Source organism: Canis lupus, chromosome 25 (genome assembly GCF_011100685.1).
Source record: "Canis lupus familiaris isolate Mischka breed German Shepherd chromosome 25, alternate assembly UU_Cfam_GSD_1.0, whole genome shotgun sequence".
NCBI lineage: Eukaryota > Metazoa > Chordata > Mammalia > Carnivora > Canidae > Canis > Canis lupus.
In genome coordinates, this window is record NC_049246.1 from 26,282,008 (window position 1) to 26,299,814 (window position 17,807).

Here is a 17,807-nt window from a genome sequence, read left to right on the forward strand (position 1 = left end):
CCCCCCTCAGTGTCTTCTCTTAGGAGTTGTCGTCTTTCCATCTGAGTTTGGTTTCGTTGTGTTTGTTTGCTTTGAATTTATGTTGCAGGATCTCTAGCTCTCTGCCTCCTGGACAAGAGACTGGGGAAAAGATGCAGGTGCAGGTGCTCCCCACCCCTGGGATGACCTCGACCTGCTGGAGGACTGAGAGGTGGTGCATCTCCGCAGACCAAGAGCCACGTCCACGAGGTCCAAGCGCAAGCAAGCCAGAATCCATGAAAAGCCCCTGCCCGGCCCCGGGGATGAGGTCCACCAGACATGCTCTCCTGAATGATCTCAAGGCTTAGAAGAGTGTCTGTCAAGCTTGCTTTAGCAGCAGAATCTTTTTTGTACTTCCTTGGGACCCGCCTGTGTGTGATGGGGTACACGAAGGATTTGGGGGGACAGTTGTGGGGGAGGCTGCTGTGTGGCTCAACTGCCGAGCTCTTGTTTTGCAGAGGGAGAGACATGTTCAAGCTGAAGGCAGAGCTGAATCACTCATCAGCAGCAGGGATTTTTATTTTCAGATGCCTGGGGGGGGCAGGGTGAGAAGGGGCTGGAGGTTCGAGCCGTGAGCCCGGGGAAGGAAACTTGGGAGAGGCAAAGTTGCCAGGTCATGATTTTGCCACACCGTGCAGTGGGTGAGGCAGCCCTTTCCTTCACCTCCCCGTGAGGCTTCAGGAACATCAGGGCTACACCCAACATTTCCGGAGTCAAGATTCAGTACTGAGGAATGCAAGGGGGTACCAAGCCTGAAGGGGGAGTGCTGGACGGGGCAGCAGCGGCCCAGAGGGGCTGTTTGCATCCACATGCATGTCACACAGATGTCCTGGTTCAGGCTGGACTGGGGGTCCCAGCACCTTGCCCCCTCCACCCACCCTCTGATCCCCAGTGCGGGGAACACCACAGAAAAACCAGCCCCGTAGGCCCCAGTGGTAGAAAGGTAGGGCAGAAGGACGGCTGTGTCTTGTGGGGGAGGGGTGAGGTGGAAAACTAGAAACAAGTCTCCTTCTCCGCATAAGGGACTTAAATGTGCTCCTTGTGAAGGGTGGTTTCTTTCAGATCAGAGTTTGGGCTCTTTCCAGTAGCCCACCCTTGCAAAGGCATCCGGTAAAATCCAACACCCACATCCCCTAACCGAACTGTCAACTTCAAGTTTCTTCCCAGTTGTTCTTCTGGAGTCATTCCCCGACAGAGCAGGCTGGCTCCCGGGAGCCCAGAGCCTCATCCCTGCCGTCCTCCAAGTCCCAAGTCCGTGCAGGAATCTGAGGAGGGAAGGAGGTGACATTATGCAGTGATTATGTCCCCGTGACTGTCAGCCAAGGCCAGGCTGTTCCAAGGGTCCTGCTTGGAGCTGGCCTGTGGCGACTGGCTGACAGAAGATGTGTAGCCTTGTGGGGAGAGCTTCAGGGCCGAGAGGACTGGGTGGATGGAGGGCCCGTGGCCAGACATCGCACTGACTGAGAATGTCTGAAAGCAAAAAGCACAAGATGAGCTCAAGGGAATCACTCCTGAGGGCTCAGGATGGAGGTCTGGGCTGGAGAGGGGAGCACCATTACACAGGTGTCCCCGAGCTGGCTCCCGCCCCCAGGAAAGGGAGGAGAGGAGGGGGCTTGAGGACAAGGCAGGGTTAAGACACCAAGCAACACAGAGAAGTGTTTTTCCTAACCTCTGTGCTGTGGGATGTAAAGGGTCTGTGGGATTCATTTGCTTCTCTGAGCACTGAGACCCCATAGGTGTGTGGATATTCTGGTTTCTCAGAAGGCTCTGATGGCTACATGAGACATTTGCTATGATCTTATCACTGCCAGATCTCCATGCCCAGCCAGCTCTCCTGGCTCTGTGGGACCAGCTTCTTTACCCTGACAGTAAAAAGCCCTTTATGGAGGCACTAGGATGGCTCAGTTGGTTAGGCATCTGCCTTTGGCTCAGGTCATGATCCCGGGGTCCTGAGATGGAGCCCTGCACCAGGCTCCCTACTCAGTGGGGAGCCTGCTTCTCCCTCTGCCTCTGCCCCCTGGCTCCTGCTCTCTCTCACATACTCTTTCTCTATCATAAATAAATAAATAAATAAATAAATAAATAAATAAATAAATAAATAAATAAATAAAATCTTTGAAGGAAAAAAAAAAAAGCTCTTTAGGATACAGCCTCCCTCAAGCACATGTGGGAGAACAGATCAGAATTAACAGGAAACCGTAACCAACCTTGGGACTACCCTAATCCCAAATATGGGAGCCAAAGAGGGAAGGGGTCGGGGAGTAGGAATGCCATCATATTCGGAAGAGGCAAAGGACGGTACTGCTGACTCATCTTCTGGACACATGATGGAAGCCAGACCTGTAGCTGACCCTCATTAAATGGCACCTTGCCTGTGACCTCCTCACCACCTCACTGCACCTACCCACTCTACCGTCTACAGTTTCCACACCTTTTCCCCAGCCAGGAGGGTCTTCTTCCTTCCCTTCCTCCTGTTGAAATCTATCTATCCTTCAAAGCCAAGGTCAAACCACCTCTCACTTGGGAGGCAGACTTGCCTAGAAAGCCCACGTGTCACCTTCTGCAGCCTGCTCCAGCTGTACCACCCTCCCCCAATGCACACAGTTTGATTCAGCTTGCGGCTATGTCATAACACGTCCCTCCCCACTCCTTCTGTCCAAAGGTCTGGCATGGAGGAGCTACTCGACATTTGTGTGCCCTAGTTGCATGCCCAAGTCATTGTGACTTGATCAGATGTTCTGAAGCAGGCCCTCATTGGGACAGTCCCCAATTTCAGGCGGGACCCCAAGGGTACCAGCAGCTCCTGCTGCCACCTGCTGGGGCCCAGCTGAAGCTCTCTTTCCCATGCTGAGCCTGCCACTCGCTCCTTGGCAGTGTATCCTAGTCCCCCAGGCAGTCCTATGTCCCCGCCAAGGGGGTATACCTGGGACATGGAGCTGCTGTGCCCATAGTGGGATGATAGCCCGGGCTCTGTCTTGATGGGGCGCATCTCTTCACTGCTGCTGGTGGCCACATTGCTGGAGTTGCTGGAAGCACTGCTGGCAGGAGGAAGGCTCTCACCGCCTGAGGGACCTGGAACAAGGCAGAGTCAGGACACCCAGACTAGGGGCAGGGGCAAATGGATGGCAGTCCTTTGAGACAGCCAGGGTAGGTCTATGCTAATGACTTTATTTATATTTGCTGGGGAGTGAAGCGGGGTCCTTCATCAGTGCTGGGCGATGGTTCTCAAAATGGGAAAATTAAAATACCAGAATTTCAAGGGATCTTCTTCTATTGACAGGCTTGCCGCCCCTTATTCCAAACCCTTGAGATCACATGTGTTTCTGGATTCAAAAGCTTTTAGATTTTAATACTGTATATTATAGAACACTTCCAATGGAGTCTGAGACGACACCCCATAATTAAATACATTAATTGTTGTACAGCTAAACATGTGAATCTCCACACATGGGATAAATAAAGACTATAAATAGCCTGAGTCTGTTTAGATTAGGTTTTGCTGCCAAATCTAGCTCCCTGCATTTGGAATTGTGGAGAGGGACTGTTCACCTGAACAAATGCTTGCTTACCCTGTCACTGCAACATGTAAGGAGACGAAGTTACCTAGGGGAATGTGCTGTGCTTAGAAAACAGTGTGGGCACAGGCAGAAAGGCTGAGGACCACTGGTGTGAGACACAATTTTAATGAAACATGCTGCCAAAGGGGTAAACCGTTGTTGAATCTGGGAAAGGAGAACCTTGCTCGTGTTCTCAGGAGTGGAAAGGGGAAATGTATCTGTTTGTCATGCCTTAGATTAAGAGATAAGCTTTCCCCTGGATCAGCTGATTTACTTTCTCTGCAATGGCAGCATTTCCCCCATGAAATTTTTAATTTGGTAACAGTATCAAGGGGGGAGTGCTCTTGATACAGGAGCATGAGTCGTCCTCATTCTTAATCTAGAAACTGAGAAGGCAAAGTAGCATATGGGACAAAATATGGATCTGAAGTGTAAAAACTTGGGTTTTAATTCCAGGTCTAACCATTCACAGCTGTGGGACTCTAAATCATTAACCTCTCTGAGCCTCAGTTTCCTCAGTAGTAAAATGGAGATAATGGATTGCATGGGGATCTTTAAGGACCAATGAGATACTAATTGAAAAGCAACTTTCTAAAATGTTAAGTACTAGGGTGCCTGGGGAACTCAGTTGGTTAAGTGTCTGTCTGCCTATGGCTCAGGTCATGATCCCAGAGTCCTGGGATCTATCCCCATATCAGGCTCCCTGCTCAGTGGAGAGCCTGCTTCTCCCTCTCCCTCTGAACCAACTTGTGCTTGCACATGCGAGTGCACTGTCTCTCTCAAATAAATAAACTCTTTAAAAATTTTAATAAAATGATGTTAAAAAATACATGATGTTAACTGTACATTGGCTTACAAATCAAGCTGTTGTGAACAAGACTAATGGGGGTCCTGTCCTCCTAGATCCCAGTTATCTCAGGGAGAACAGAAAGGAACTGAGCTCTTGAGATGGAGGGACGATAGAGTTCCTTTTTCTTTCTGGCCCTCAATCCATCCAGCTGGCCTACTACCCACCTTTGCAACTGGCAGTAATCATGCAATTTGAATTGCACCTGCTTCAAAAGCGCCTAAAATGCAGCAGTTTAGCACCTGCCTTTGGCCCAGGGCGCGATCCTGGAGACCCGGGATCGAATCCCACATCAGGCTCCCGGTGCATGGAGCCTGCTTCTCCCTCTGCCTGTGTCTCTGCCTCTCTCTCTCTCTCTCTGTGACTATCATACATAAATAAATTAAAAAAAAAATTAAAAAAAAAAAAAGCGCCTAAAATGTTGTATGCTGGTGTTACTTTTCACCAGGTTTTCATTCTGTCCTGAATACCTGGGGTTGGACAATGCTATCATACCTCAGTAGCCTGGGCTGGCCCACCTAATGAAGAATACATGATTTTCACATACTCCAAGGGCCACTGAGTTATTTAGATAATTACACACAATTCTTTTCCTCACCTGCTGGTGTCTTAGATTTATTAAGGTTCTTGGGCTTCCGTTTTCTGGTTTGAATCCCCTCTTTCCGCATTGCAAGAGGCCTTGGAACCTAGAGGGTTAAAAGTCAACATATATGGTTTTCTACCTTGTACATAATCTGCTACAGTATTTAAATATGCACACACACTATGTGAAGGAAACATCTAAGCAATTCCTCTACACACCTTGGGGCTGGGACTGAATCAGCCCCTGGAACTCCTGCTGAGAAAGAAATCAAATATGTATTGAGCTCCTATACCACATGCTGTGTGTTACACTCACCCTGGAGAAATGGAGGCTTAAAGACACTGTACCTTCCCTCCAGAGCTTCACATTTGACTGGGAAAGACAGTCAAGCAGGAAACAACCAGACTCATAAGTGATGTGGGAGAATGGAGAAGAACCACTAAACTCTGTCCTGGACTGGGTGGGAGGGGAAGTGGCACATGACCATATCAAGGAAGGCTTCGCTCAGGAGGTGATGCCTACGTCGTGGGAGGTTGTCAAGTAGACAAGGGGCAGGCATTTCAGGCAGCAGGAACAATATTTGCAAAAGCCTTTAGTTTAGCAAAATAAGGACACTATAAAAATGTAAAAGGAGTGCTATTAATAAATATGCCAAGAAAATAGGCAATCCCAGTGAATTGAGATGTCAAGTCACTTTACTTAGAGGAGCTTTGCATTGCTCCAACTCTGGTTAGAGCCAACCGTGGTCTTTCCACAGGTGGTGGGGACCAATAAGAGATCATGTTGGGGAGACTGCCCTATGGCCAGGTCCTGACATACACTGTCCATGGACAACACTTTAATCATACTGATGTCTCATAAATAAGCAGTGACTCTCAGGTGTCATGCTCTTGAACCATTCCCAGGTGCCTAGACAACTGTCTGGGGAGTAGGCTCGCTAGGTCATCTTTCTAGTATCTTTTAAATATTGTGCCTTTTCCACCACATCTGGTTTCTCTTAGGCCAGACCAACCAAATCTTTTGTCTCCTGTATAGGCCTAATAGAGGCAAAACCCGAAACACTGAAGGAAAAGTAATAACCACTCCAGAGAATTAAACATGCAATGGTTAAGAGAGAAGTGCAGCAGATCAGCTGAACTTGAACCTGCCTTCTGGTCCGCTGAGAGATCCAACAGCGTTCCCACCTTTGTAGGTAAGTTTCCACTCCTTGGTCCAACCTCCGACTCTGACTATGACCCACCTGAAGCCCCTCCTGACCTCAGAAGAATACAGCCCTCATGTTTATCCCTACCAACCTCAGTACTAAAATAATCATGGTAGGGGCACCTGGGGGCACTCAGTCAGTTAAGCATCTGCCTTCAGCTCAGGTCATGATCTCAGGGTCCTGGGATTGAGTCCCACAACAGGCTTCCTGCTCAGTGAAGAGCCTACTTTTCCTTCTCCCCCACCCTTTGTGCTCTTTCTCAAATAAATAAATGAAATCTTTTAAAAAATTAATTAAAAAATAAAACTAAAAATTTTGGTAAAATATACATTAAATTTGCCATCTTAATCCTTTGCAGTGTTAACTATATTCACATTTTTGTGCAGCCACCACCACCATTGTCTCCAGAACACTTCTCATCTTGCAAAATTGAAACTCTGTACCCATTAATACTAACTCTCCATTTCCCCCTCCTCCAGCCCTTGGCAGCCACCATTCTTTCTGTCTCTATGGGTTTGTTTGTTTTTTTTTTTTTTTTTTGGTCTCTATGGGTTTGATTAGTCTAGAGGCCTCCTATAAGTAGAATCATTTGAGACTTGTCCTTTTGTGATTGACTTCTTTTACTTAGCATAATGACTTCAAGGTTTGTCCATCTGGTACTATGTGTCAGAATTTACTTCCCTTTAAAGGCTGAGTAGTAGTCCATCACATGGACAGACCACATTTTGCTTACTCAACCATCGGCACTTGGGTTGCTTTCACCTTAGGCTATTGTGAATAATGCAGCTGTGGACATAAGGACACAAATATCTCTTCAAGCCTCTGCTTTCAATGATTTTTGTAACTACACCCAGAAGTGGGATTGTGGGGGTCTTATGCTAATTCTATTTTTTAATTTTTTGAGAACACAATCTTTTTATTTTTAATTTTTATTATTTTTAAAAAGATTTTACTTATTTATTCATGAGAGACACAGAGAGAGAGGCAGAGGGAGAAGCAGGCTCCCCACAAGGAGCCTGATGAGGGACTTGATCCCGGATCCACACCCCAAGCCAAAGGCAGATGCTCAACCACTGAGCCACCCAGGCGTCCTGAGAACATAATCTTTTTAATACCTGCTTAATATTCCTTTCTTGGTTTCTTCCATCATTCCCCTATTGAAGAACAAGAGTTTCTTTAACCATTTTCCTACTGAAGGTTTTTTTTCCTCCATTTTCTTATTACAGTGATTCACCAACATCCTTGATACACTTTTTTTTTTGCAGAAAGAAGTTTATTTTCTTATGAATGTTCGTAACTATATTTTTTGGCTGCTTTTCTGTCTATAACAAGAAAACATGGTACACTTCTCAAGGTGAACACTGAATAATCTACAGAACCTTTGAATCACTAGGGCACCTGGGTGGCTCAGTCCACTGAGTCTGACTGTTGGTTTCAGCTCAGGCATGATCTCAGGGTCATGAGATTGAGCCCTGCATCAGGCTTCACACTCAGCATGGAGTCTGCTTAAGACTCTCTCTCCCTCTCCCTTTGCTCCTCCATCCCCCTCAAATAAATTTAAAAAAGAGAATTGCTTAATCACTGTATTGTATATCTGAAACTAATACAACACTGTGTGTTAACTACACTGAAATATTAAAAACTAAAAAAAAAAAAAAAAAAAAGGAAGGAAACATGAAAAGAGTCATGAGACTAAGTTAGTAACACCCCTTCCACCTGACTGCCATCAATGGGGCAACTGCAGGACCAGTCTGTTATGTTACTCACTTTTTAAAACATTCTCAAACTGTGTGCACACGTACATATCTATACGTTTATGTACTTGTGTATTCATCCATCCATCCATCCATCCATCCATCCATCCATCCATCCATCCATATCTGTATGTGTATTTAACACACCCTCACCCCCACAGTATGGGGTCATACTATGTATATTACTTTGCAATGTGCTTTTTTGCTACTCCAGGTCAAGATACATGCTCTTAGTATTTTTTAAATTTCTGCACAATATTCCACATCATACTATTACCATTCCTTTATGAGGCTTTATGATTTCTTCTAGTTTTTGCCACTACAAATACTGCAGCAATAAACAGTTCAAACATCATTACATACCGATTCTTTTATGGTTTTATAGGCTAGTTTCCCAAAGGCAGAGCTGCTAAATCAAAAGATATGTGTGTTTTTTTATCCTTAATAAGTACTGCCAGGTTAAGTTCCTAACAAATACTTGCAGTAATTCACATGAAAATCGATAACATATGAGAATATTCCCCCAAATCCATAGCAGCATTTAAGCATGCTGGCACCTGAGCTTGGATTTCCAGCCTCTAAGAATGTAGAAATAAACTAGTATTGTTTATAAGCTACTCAGTCTGTGGTATTTTGTTACAACTGCCCAAACAGACTAATACAGCCTGTAAGGTCCCTTCCAAATCTAAGTATCTTTGCTAAGAAGGAAACAATGAGGGGCATGTGAGTGGCTAAGTGTCTGCCTTCAGGTCAGGTCATGATCCCAGGGTCCTGGGATTCAGGGGGAAGCCTGCTTCTCCCTCTCCCTCTGCCTGCCCTCCCCCTGCTTGTGTGCTAGCTTGTGCTCTCTTCTTTTTCTCTGTCAAATAAAATCTTTAAAAAAGAAGAAAGAAAGAAACAATGAATTTGAATTTGTAAATGGGAAGGCAGGTGAGGTTCTCCCCCTTCCTGGGGCTAAGGGTTACTTACACCATGGAGCTTCATGTAGAGGCCGCAGGCATTGCACACTGGCTCACCCTCAGCATTGCGGCGCCACAGAGTGGTGGTGGTGGTCTGGCAGTTGGCACAGGACAGGCCCACTCGGCGGGAGGCGGACTGCAACAGAGAAGACAGACCCATCAAGTCCAAATAGAAGGCAAGTGCTGCAGCTTTTACTTCACTGGGAGCTCCGAGGGGCTGGCCCACCATAAATGGTTGGCAAAGTCAGCTGTAAGAGCCCTGAATAAGAATCTCAGGGCAAAAAAAAAAAAAAAAAAAGAATCTCAGAGCAGGGATCCCTGGGTGGTGCAGCAGTTTGGCACCTGCCTTTGGCCCAGGGCGCGTTCCTGGAGACCCGGGATCGAATCCCACATCGGGCTCCCGGTGCATGGAGCCTGCTTCTCCCTCCTCCTGTGTCTCTGCCTCTCTCTCTCTCTCTCTCTCTCTCTGTGACTATCATAAATAAATAAAAATTAAAAAAAAAAAATCTCAGAGCAGCTGAGGTGCCGGAGTCTCCCTTCACCTAAGCCACTCCTGGGGGTGAATGAGAACAAGGATTTCAGCAGCAGGAGAAGTAGAGTGAATTCTAGTCCTAACTGGCATTGGTGGCATATCAGTCATTCATTAGACGAAGGGCCCTGGAGGCAGGAAAGCTTTTTTCCAAAGTAGAAAAAATGTAGGCTTCAGGTACCAAACAAGGTACCTGAAGCCAAGAATCATTGCAGAATCATTGTATTCAAGTGTCATCAAAAGCTGGATGGGCCTTGGGACCTCAAGAACGGTAAGCATCAGAATTTAATCCCTCTGTTCCTCTCTCCCTAGTATACATGAAAGCTAGTTTGTTTTAGTCAAAATTAAACTATACTAGAAAAGAACACAGGGCCAAGAACCAAAAACCCCCATTACAAACTCTTTCCCAGCCATAGGGCTCAACACACTGCTTAATCTCCCCACTGGGCTTTGGGTTTTGTTAACTGATCATTTGAAAACAGGGTAAAGAAGAGTTTCCCTTCTTCATGGGGTTGATGTGAAAAAAGGCGATGTTCAAGGCAAGCTGGACTGGGAACCAGGAAGCCTGGACTCTGGTTCTAGACAGGAGATTCAGTATCCATGTGACGACCATGGGCAAGGCTGTTAGCTTTGCTGAGCCTCACTTTTCACTTTTGCATAATGAAGGGGTTAAACCAGATTGTCTGGAACATCCTATAGCTCAAGGCAACTCTGAAGCTATGAGAAATTACTGTGTTGCTACCCACCCACCCAAACCCTCCACTCACACCTTCTTTTAAAAGATGACTTGGGGGCGCCTGGGTGTCTCAGTTGGTTGAGCATCTGCCTATGGCTCAGGTCATGATCCCAGAGCCTCTGGGTGAAGCCTTATATGCGGCTCCCTGCTCAGTGGGGCAGCTGCTTCTCCCTCTGTCCCTCCCCTCTCCCCTGACTTGTGCTCTCCTACTCTCTCTCAAATAAATAAAATCTTTTTTTTTTTTTTTTAAAGATGACTTAAAATCCAAAATTCAAAACCTGGAAACTTCCCACCAGAGCACAAGCCCCGAAGCCAGATGCTGAAAGGAGAGAAGGGTAGGCTTGAGCAGTCAGGGTACTTGCTTACCAGCCGGCGCTGAGGCTTAATGAGGGGCCGGTTGATGCCATTCATCTTGTGGTAGAGGCCGCAGGCATTGCACAGGTAGTGCCCCGTCCCATCACGCCTCCAGAGCGGGGTGGACATGGCCCCACAGTTGACACATTCTCTACCTTCTGAGAAGTCATCAAACATATCTACTGGGCAGAAAATAATACAGAGGATTAGTTCTTTGTGCCTAGAAATCTTACATCGGAGAATCCAGAGGCCAAGGAAATAACACCTTTTCCTTGCAAGGAGTACAAGATGGATCACCGGGGCTGCCTCCCTTTTCCTGATGCTGACCTCAACCCCTGGAGGCTCGGCTCACATGATCGTCAGGGGAAGTGGACATTCTTAGTCTTGGGTACCCCAGACACAGTAAGGCTCTCCCAGGTCACGAGAAGAGTGAAAGTTGTGCAGCAACCACCAGCAGCCTGGATTTTAGGCCCTCTCTCTCCTTCAGAGCCGGTAACCCTGAGGTTCTCAACCAAAACTGACTTCTGCCCAAAACTTCTTTCTCTCTTTTTGCCCTTCAATATTGATATTCCCTTCCCCTTTCAATAAAAATACAAAAACCAAAAAGAGAGAGAGAGAGAGAGAGAGAGAGAGAGATTTACTCTAGGAAAATTAGAAAATAAAATGTGTGTGTGGGGGTGCCTGGGTGGCTCTGTTGATTGAGCATCTCTTTGGCTCACAGGTCATGATCCCTGGGTCCTGGGATCGAGGCCTGCAGGGATGGGCTCCCTCCCTGCTCAGTGAGGAGCCTGCTTTTCCCTCTCCTCCTCATTCATGCTCTCTCTCACTATCTGTCTCTCTCAAATAAATAAATAAAATCTTAAAAAAACAGAAGAGAAAATGTGTAAAGAAAATACAAAGTCATATGTAATCCTGTGACTCTAAGATCACCAGTGTTATTAACATTTTGTTCCATGATGTCCTTTTCAGTACTTTATATGGTGACACATATTTTTGCCTAGTGCAGGTCAAGCTATAACATTTGGAGCCTTTTTTTTTTCATGTAATGCCAAGGCATTTTTCCACCTCAGAAATTCTTCATAAACTCATTTTAGCCTAATATGTTATCCCATCATATAAATGGGCCACCCTTTATTATCATTAAACTTTTACTTAATCCCTACCCAGTTTCTGATTTTTGTTTTATAAACAATGCTCGTTTTGTGTGCAAATCTTAGCATTTCTGCTTATTCCTTAGGATGCTCTTCTAGGAGAATTACTGAACCAAAGGAACTACAGTTTTTAAAAGTCTTTGAAATTTTCAAAGTACCCTGTAAAAAGGGCTGAAATTCATTTCCGTTCATTTTTGTCATTTCAATATATCTGTATGATATGCTGTTTCATAGTTTGACACTTTTCCTGCTTATTGGTACCTAAAATAAAGGTCCATATATTAAGCAACCGTGACTTAGAGTCACACACACTTCCATGGGCACACTGCCACCACTGACAATCTCCTGGACTCCCCCCCCCAACCCAACTGCTCCCCACCATCTTTATTGTCCAGGTCCATAGAATTTTAGAATTGAGAAATTTCACTCATGCCCATTTCAGCTGCCATGGTGAGATAGGCTGGGCCAGATTTCTTATTCTCTATGATCTATATAAAGCCTGGCTCAAAACTTTCAGAAGTCTCCCTGACTCCATGTACACTGCTTCCTGTTGCAAAAAAATATTTTATATCCCATCCAGATTTTATGTCCCTAAATGCAGCTACCCTGGTGTTCAGATTATTCTTGTCCTACTACCAGAGGCAAGAGTGGATTCTTCTCTAGTAATGAGGTGGGGGATATTTGGTGAGGAGAGGTTTTTAGAGTTCTCCCTCCACCAGGACCTAACCTTGGGTTTTAAGGTCACACATTCTGCTAGTTCTATGGCCCAGCCACTAGCTCTAAAGGAACGTGGGCTGAAGAGGAGGATGGTGGGGGGCCCTCCCCTCAACTCTGGGTACACAAACAGTCATTTGCACCTGCAAACAAGTAGCTGTGTGTCCACACCGAGTCAACAATGTGCAGGTGTGAGGGGCTATTTGCTCAGGCCAGGGAGCTGAGCACACACCGGTCACAAGAGAGGCTATTTTTGCACCTGGGTCACGCTGAGAACCCTCTGGCAAGGTCACCGGCTTTCAGAGCTGCATACAAAATGACAACTCCCATTCTAGTTTGCGTCCCCGCGCCTGGGGGAGGCAAGGAATGAGCCCACACGCCACCCTCACCACCATCAGAGCCACCTCCACCTCCAAACTGGCAGATGCTGCCTTTGGTTTGGGCCACTCAACCCTGGTCCCTTTGCTAAGGTCTTCCCCAGAGGTCAGGGGAGTTCACGGAAGGACCTTCCAGCATATTGTCCTTCGGTTGGGTGTTTGCAGTAAACACTAGATGGCACTACAGCCTCAAAATTTAACCAAGACAGTATTCTAGCCTAAATCATGCTTGGGGATGGAGGACTGTTTCAGATCATGTTCCCAGTCCAAACCTAAACCTCTTATTCTAATTCTTATTGTTGTTGTTGTTGTTGTTGTTGTTGTTATTATTATTATTGAAATATTTAAACACACTCAAAAGTGGAAGCACACTCCAGCTTCCAACAAATTGTGGCCCGCCTTGTCCGAGTATCTCTCCACCTTTCTTCTGTCTTGTATAACTGAAGAAAATCCCAGACATCTTACCATTTCATTCATAAATATTCCAGGATGTAGCTCTCACACTCTCATCCTTTTAAAGACAGGCAAAACGGCCTCTTTCCTGTATTCTGGTTTATCTAAAGAAACCTCCACAGACAAAAATCTTTTAAGTTGTTCCTCTCTTTTGAAGGGGAGATCCCCCCCTTCTCTTCATACCATTTTATATGCAGGAGCAGAATCTTATTGAAGGAGTCATCCTGGCCTTACTGAGACCCCAACACAAAGGTTTGCCTTAGAATGTCCTTCACACTTGCCTCACAGAATAGGTTACACACTCAAGACAATTATTTTACTGGCCAGGGAAAGGCACTGGAGGTTGGCAAGTAAGTATTTGTCACCAACAAATATTTACTGAGCATCTGCTATTTAAGCATTCTGATAGATGTCCCAGAAGCTAAGAGGGAACCTTATTCTCAGAAGGCCAATAACCTAGTTGGGCAAATTGAGTCAAATATCAATAATGAGTAACAATACTATTCAACTCATTTTCAGAACGTACCTTAACCAAATTGGGGTTTGGATGGCAGATACTTCTCATCCAAGGAGCGTAGTGCAAAAGTCAGACCCAGATTGAAGGGTCAGTTGTTAACAGTAGCCAAAGAAAGAAACTACATAGGAAGTCAAAGCCATGCCTCCTAAAGGCATCCTGTGAGATGTACCAAGTCTCTCTGCAGTCCACTGAAACTCCAAATCTACCAAGGTTTCCATGTTTTCTACCAGAATGTCTTGCCATCCTACCTACTCAAATGTTATACTCAATAAAATGTTATAAAAGTTTGATTATTACAAAGACACTGTTAACAATCAAAGAAAATGTTTACCCCTCATGTTAAATGAAAAATGCAACACATAAAATGCCATATCCAGTCTTTTGACAGCTAAGGCCACCAGGAAGGAGTTTTTGTTAGGCTAGTTATTACAATGTAAACTTTTTTTTTCTTTTCTTAAAAATGCCATTCTGGAATGTCATGGTTACCTATTTTTAAAAATCTGATAAAAATTTAAAACAAAAGCAAAAAGACTTTTGATCACCTTAAGTAGCTCCCAGTCTACTATGGGGGGATTATTTTATTCTCTTGTATCTCTCTCTCTTACACATACACACACCCCTACCTTGGATTGAAGAGAGAACGAAGTTCAAACCCTGCTGCTTAGCAGCCACTCTGCCAGAAGTAGGAGGTGATAGGCAGTGAACCCCACACCAGCACAAACATCTGGTAGTGTGAACCCTGGTAACAATCATCTCTTATTCCTTCATTAGAAATGCACTGGGTGGAACTTCCCAAAGGGCAAGTGAGCAGTGGCCTGAAGCCAGTTTCTAAGCCTGATTTCTAAGGGCACAGCTATGACCTTATGAAAAGCCACACCTATCCAGTGCTGGGCATCACAGGAATTGGTCCAACCACTTAGAAGGCAGTGGGAATCCAACACTCTCGGAAGTGGGTCAGCATTACCCCACACTGGAGGAAAGACTTGTAATAATAGTTGTAAAGTACTTTGCAAATAAGAGGAAAAACTCACAACAATGGCTGTAAAGTGCTTTGTAAACACCAAATGAGATAACAATGATGGATTATTGTTAGGTTTGGAGGGGTGGAGAGGGAGTGGGAAGACCAGGGACAAATCTTGGTGCTGGGTTTTTGCAGGGGGATGGGATAGATAAAAGACCTAGGAGATTTGGGAATCTGACCTTTTTGCAAACCACTGGGGTAGTGCTCAGAATTGTAAACTGTAGCTCACTCTCAGACGTGGCCAATTTGGAGACTTACAGGCAGGGAAAGGTGGTCAGTGCATACTTATGAGATCACGAGGCTGCTGCTCATGGGAAATTGTAATTAATGATTATTTTCACAATCAGAAACAGAAAATGAATTGGGTCCTTGCTAGGAAACGGGGATCTAACTCCTCACCTCCATCTACGACCTACTGAGGAAAACATTGTTTTAAAGAGAGAAGCAAACTGAGCCTGATTTTGAGGCATCCAATTTAGTAGGGATGTTCCTAGGGATTATGGCAGATTACTGCTACCCAAGTGCCTAAAAAGAAAAATGTGGGCCAGGAGGTTGAAGGATCACACCCCTGACTTCCCCACAGAGAACTGACGCAATCAAAGGCAAAGACTCCGACCTCTGCCCTGACCTGCTCCATCCATCTTGGGAAACCCACCCACAGGCAGGGCGAAGCAAGTCAGGCCTGGTGAGAGAGGAGTTCAGCTGCCTCCATTTTGACCTCAAACTTTTTAACTGGGCTCTTCTTTCCAGCTTGTCTCTGGGCTCAGACGGGAGACCCCAAGGGCAAAGCATCCCAGTTAGGAATCAAAACTCCCTCACTTAAGGAGGACTACCCTGAGCCAACAAGACCCTGCCCATGACTGACTCCAGGACAGTGATGGGTTTGGCTTTCACTGCCCACCTGCATGCACCCACCTGTGACTGCTCCACATTTCATTCCCCTTACGTAAACCTGGAAGTATTTTCTGACCTTCGGAGACAGTCTTTGAAATGCTAGTCTACTGTCTTCCCTGTGTTGGCCTCACTCAAAATAAATCCCTTTCTTGTTTCGTCACCACTCTACCTCTCTGCCTTTGGATCTTGTCAGCGGAGAGTGGTCAAACCTGGTCTGTTTGGGGGCCCCAGAGCTAAGTGTTCTTGCATTCCCTGTGCCCTGGCTACACTGGGAGAAGGGAAAGAGGAAAAGAAGAGAGGACAAAAGTAGGGGGAAGAAGGGAAAGGAATCAGAGGCTGGGGTCATGGTTGGTGACACCTGCTGGGCACTTTCCAGAGAGCTGGATTTGTCTCCAGACTGCTGGGGAGCAAGCTCAGGCTGGTGGATGTGGCTGACGTGAATGCCAGCCCACCAGGTTGGTGCTACAGAGCCTGGTTCCGCTCTGCCATGGAGCCCCACAGGCCTTCTATCTTTTGAGGGGCTGGCCCCTACTAGGGAAAAGTGGGTCTCGAGCCAGAGCCCATGCTGAGCCCTCTCCTTTGCCCTCAGAGGCTGACACCATCTGACCTTAGGCGCTCCACCAGTTCTGTGGAGGGTACTAGAGCCCAAATAATTGTCATGTGACTCCTCTACTGGCCCCTGTGGCAAGTGCTGGATGGAGAGACAGATAAGACAAAGCTGGGGCTAAATCCCTGCTCAAAGTTGTTTTGGTCTAACTCAAAACAGATGATGATATTAAACATGACAAATGGGGATGCCTGGGTGGCTCAGCAGTTGGGTGTCTGCCTTCAGCCCAGGGCATGATCCTGGAGCCCCAGGATCGAGTCCCACATTGGGCTCCCTGCATGGAGCCTGCTTCTCTCTCTGCCTGGGTTTCTGCCTCTCTCTCTGTGTCTCTCATGAATAAATAAATAAAATCTTAGAAAATAAATAAACGTGACAAATTGCAATGGCGCCTGGGTTCTATCACCTACCCCGACCCCTCCATCCTTAGCTGCACATCTTCAGTTGTCCTAGACCACTCCTCAATCCAACTGGGGAGAGAAGACACACAAACACAATGGAAATTACCCGTGCTCTGGGCAGCTAAACTATCTGATGCTACAAAGCAGAGGCCAGAGGGGCTCCAAGGCCTGGGCAGTGAGAGAGGATGTACTTGTCCCGAGACTTCCCCAGAGCCAAAGGGGCTTCAGGAACAAAGTTCCTAGCCCCACCCATGTGTCCCGTGCAGAACCCCAGCCCTGTGTCCCATCCAAAGTTCACCAGAGATTGTGCATGGATTTCTTGACAGCCCTGGATCTGTCCTCAGGGCTGGCGCCTGGGGCACAAGAAGCAAACAAATCCTGAGGTTTCTCTGGCAGCCTGAGCCTTCGGTCTTCTGGGCCTTGTCAGGCTTGGCCTGTGACAGGGACTGCCAAGGGGATGGTGGACACAGCTCAGGCTGTGTCCGGGCTGGCAGGGATTACGCACCTAATCTGAAAGCTCCTTGCAGCCACTGAAGAAGAGCGGTTGCGCCAGGCCAGGGCCACAGTGGCCCAGCAGGGTCTGGGGCCTCTGCGTCTGCCGCTAAAGGCCAAAATGGCGGCACCTCACAGAGATTATCTGTTACATTCTGACTGCAGTTCTCTGGGATGTGGAACACTTTAGAATTGCACGAACAAGAAATGGAGGATAATCTATATGAAACATTGAGCGTGCTACATTTCTTAATAATCACTGAACAGTATGAGAGACCTTTAAACTTTTCTCCAGGTGAATACTGTCATTATACTGGAAATAAACTTTCACCTTCACACACATGCACATACACAAAAAACACTGGTGTTCATCTAGGAGACTGGCTTCAGGCTTAGGAGGAAAGTTAAAGAATGCGATTTAGGTTAAAAACAAAAACAAAAAAAACCCACAAGGAAGCAAGAACATTGTGAAAGGAAGGAAAAAGCACCAAAAACAAGAAGGGAGGAAGAGAGAAAGAAAGAGAAAGCAAAGGGAAGAGATTGAAGAAGAAATGAGACTGGAGAAAAATATTTACAGCATGCTGTCAAGAGTTGAAACCCACCAATATGCCAAGAGAAATTACAAATAACAGAGGGAAAGAT

General features: G+C 46.2%; 1 protein-coding gene across 1 annotated transcript in view; it reads right to left on the minus strand.

Annotated features, from left to right (window-relative positions):
• Positions 1 to 1,305: 1,305 nt before the first annotated feature.
• GATA4 (GATA binding protein 4) overlaps positions 1,306 to 17,807 on the minus strand; it is a 51,338-nt gene continuing 34,836 nt past the window's right edge. The window contains exons 2-6 of the mRNA NM_001048112.1: positions 10,554 to 10,720; positions 8,933 to 9,058; positions 5,021 to 5,108; positions 2,942 to 3,090; positions 1,306 to 1,488 (exon numbers count right to left, since the gene is read on the minus strand). Coding sequence (NP_001041577.1) covers positions 1,306 to 1,488; positions 2,942 to 3,090; positions 5,021 to 5,108; positions 8,933 to 9,058; positions 10,554 to 10,720 — 713 coding nt within the window. The remainder of the gene's footprint in view (positions 1,489 to 2,941; positions 3,091 to 5,020; positions 5,109 to 8,932; positions 9,059 to 10,553; positions 10,721 to 17,807) is intronic.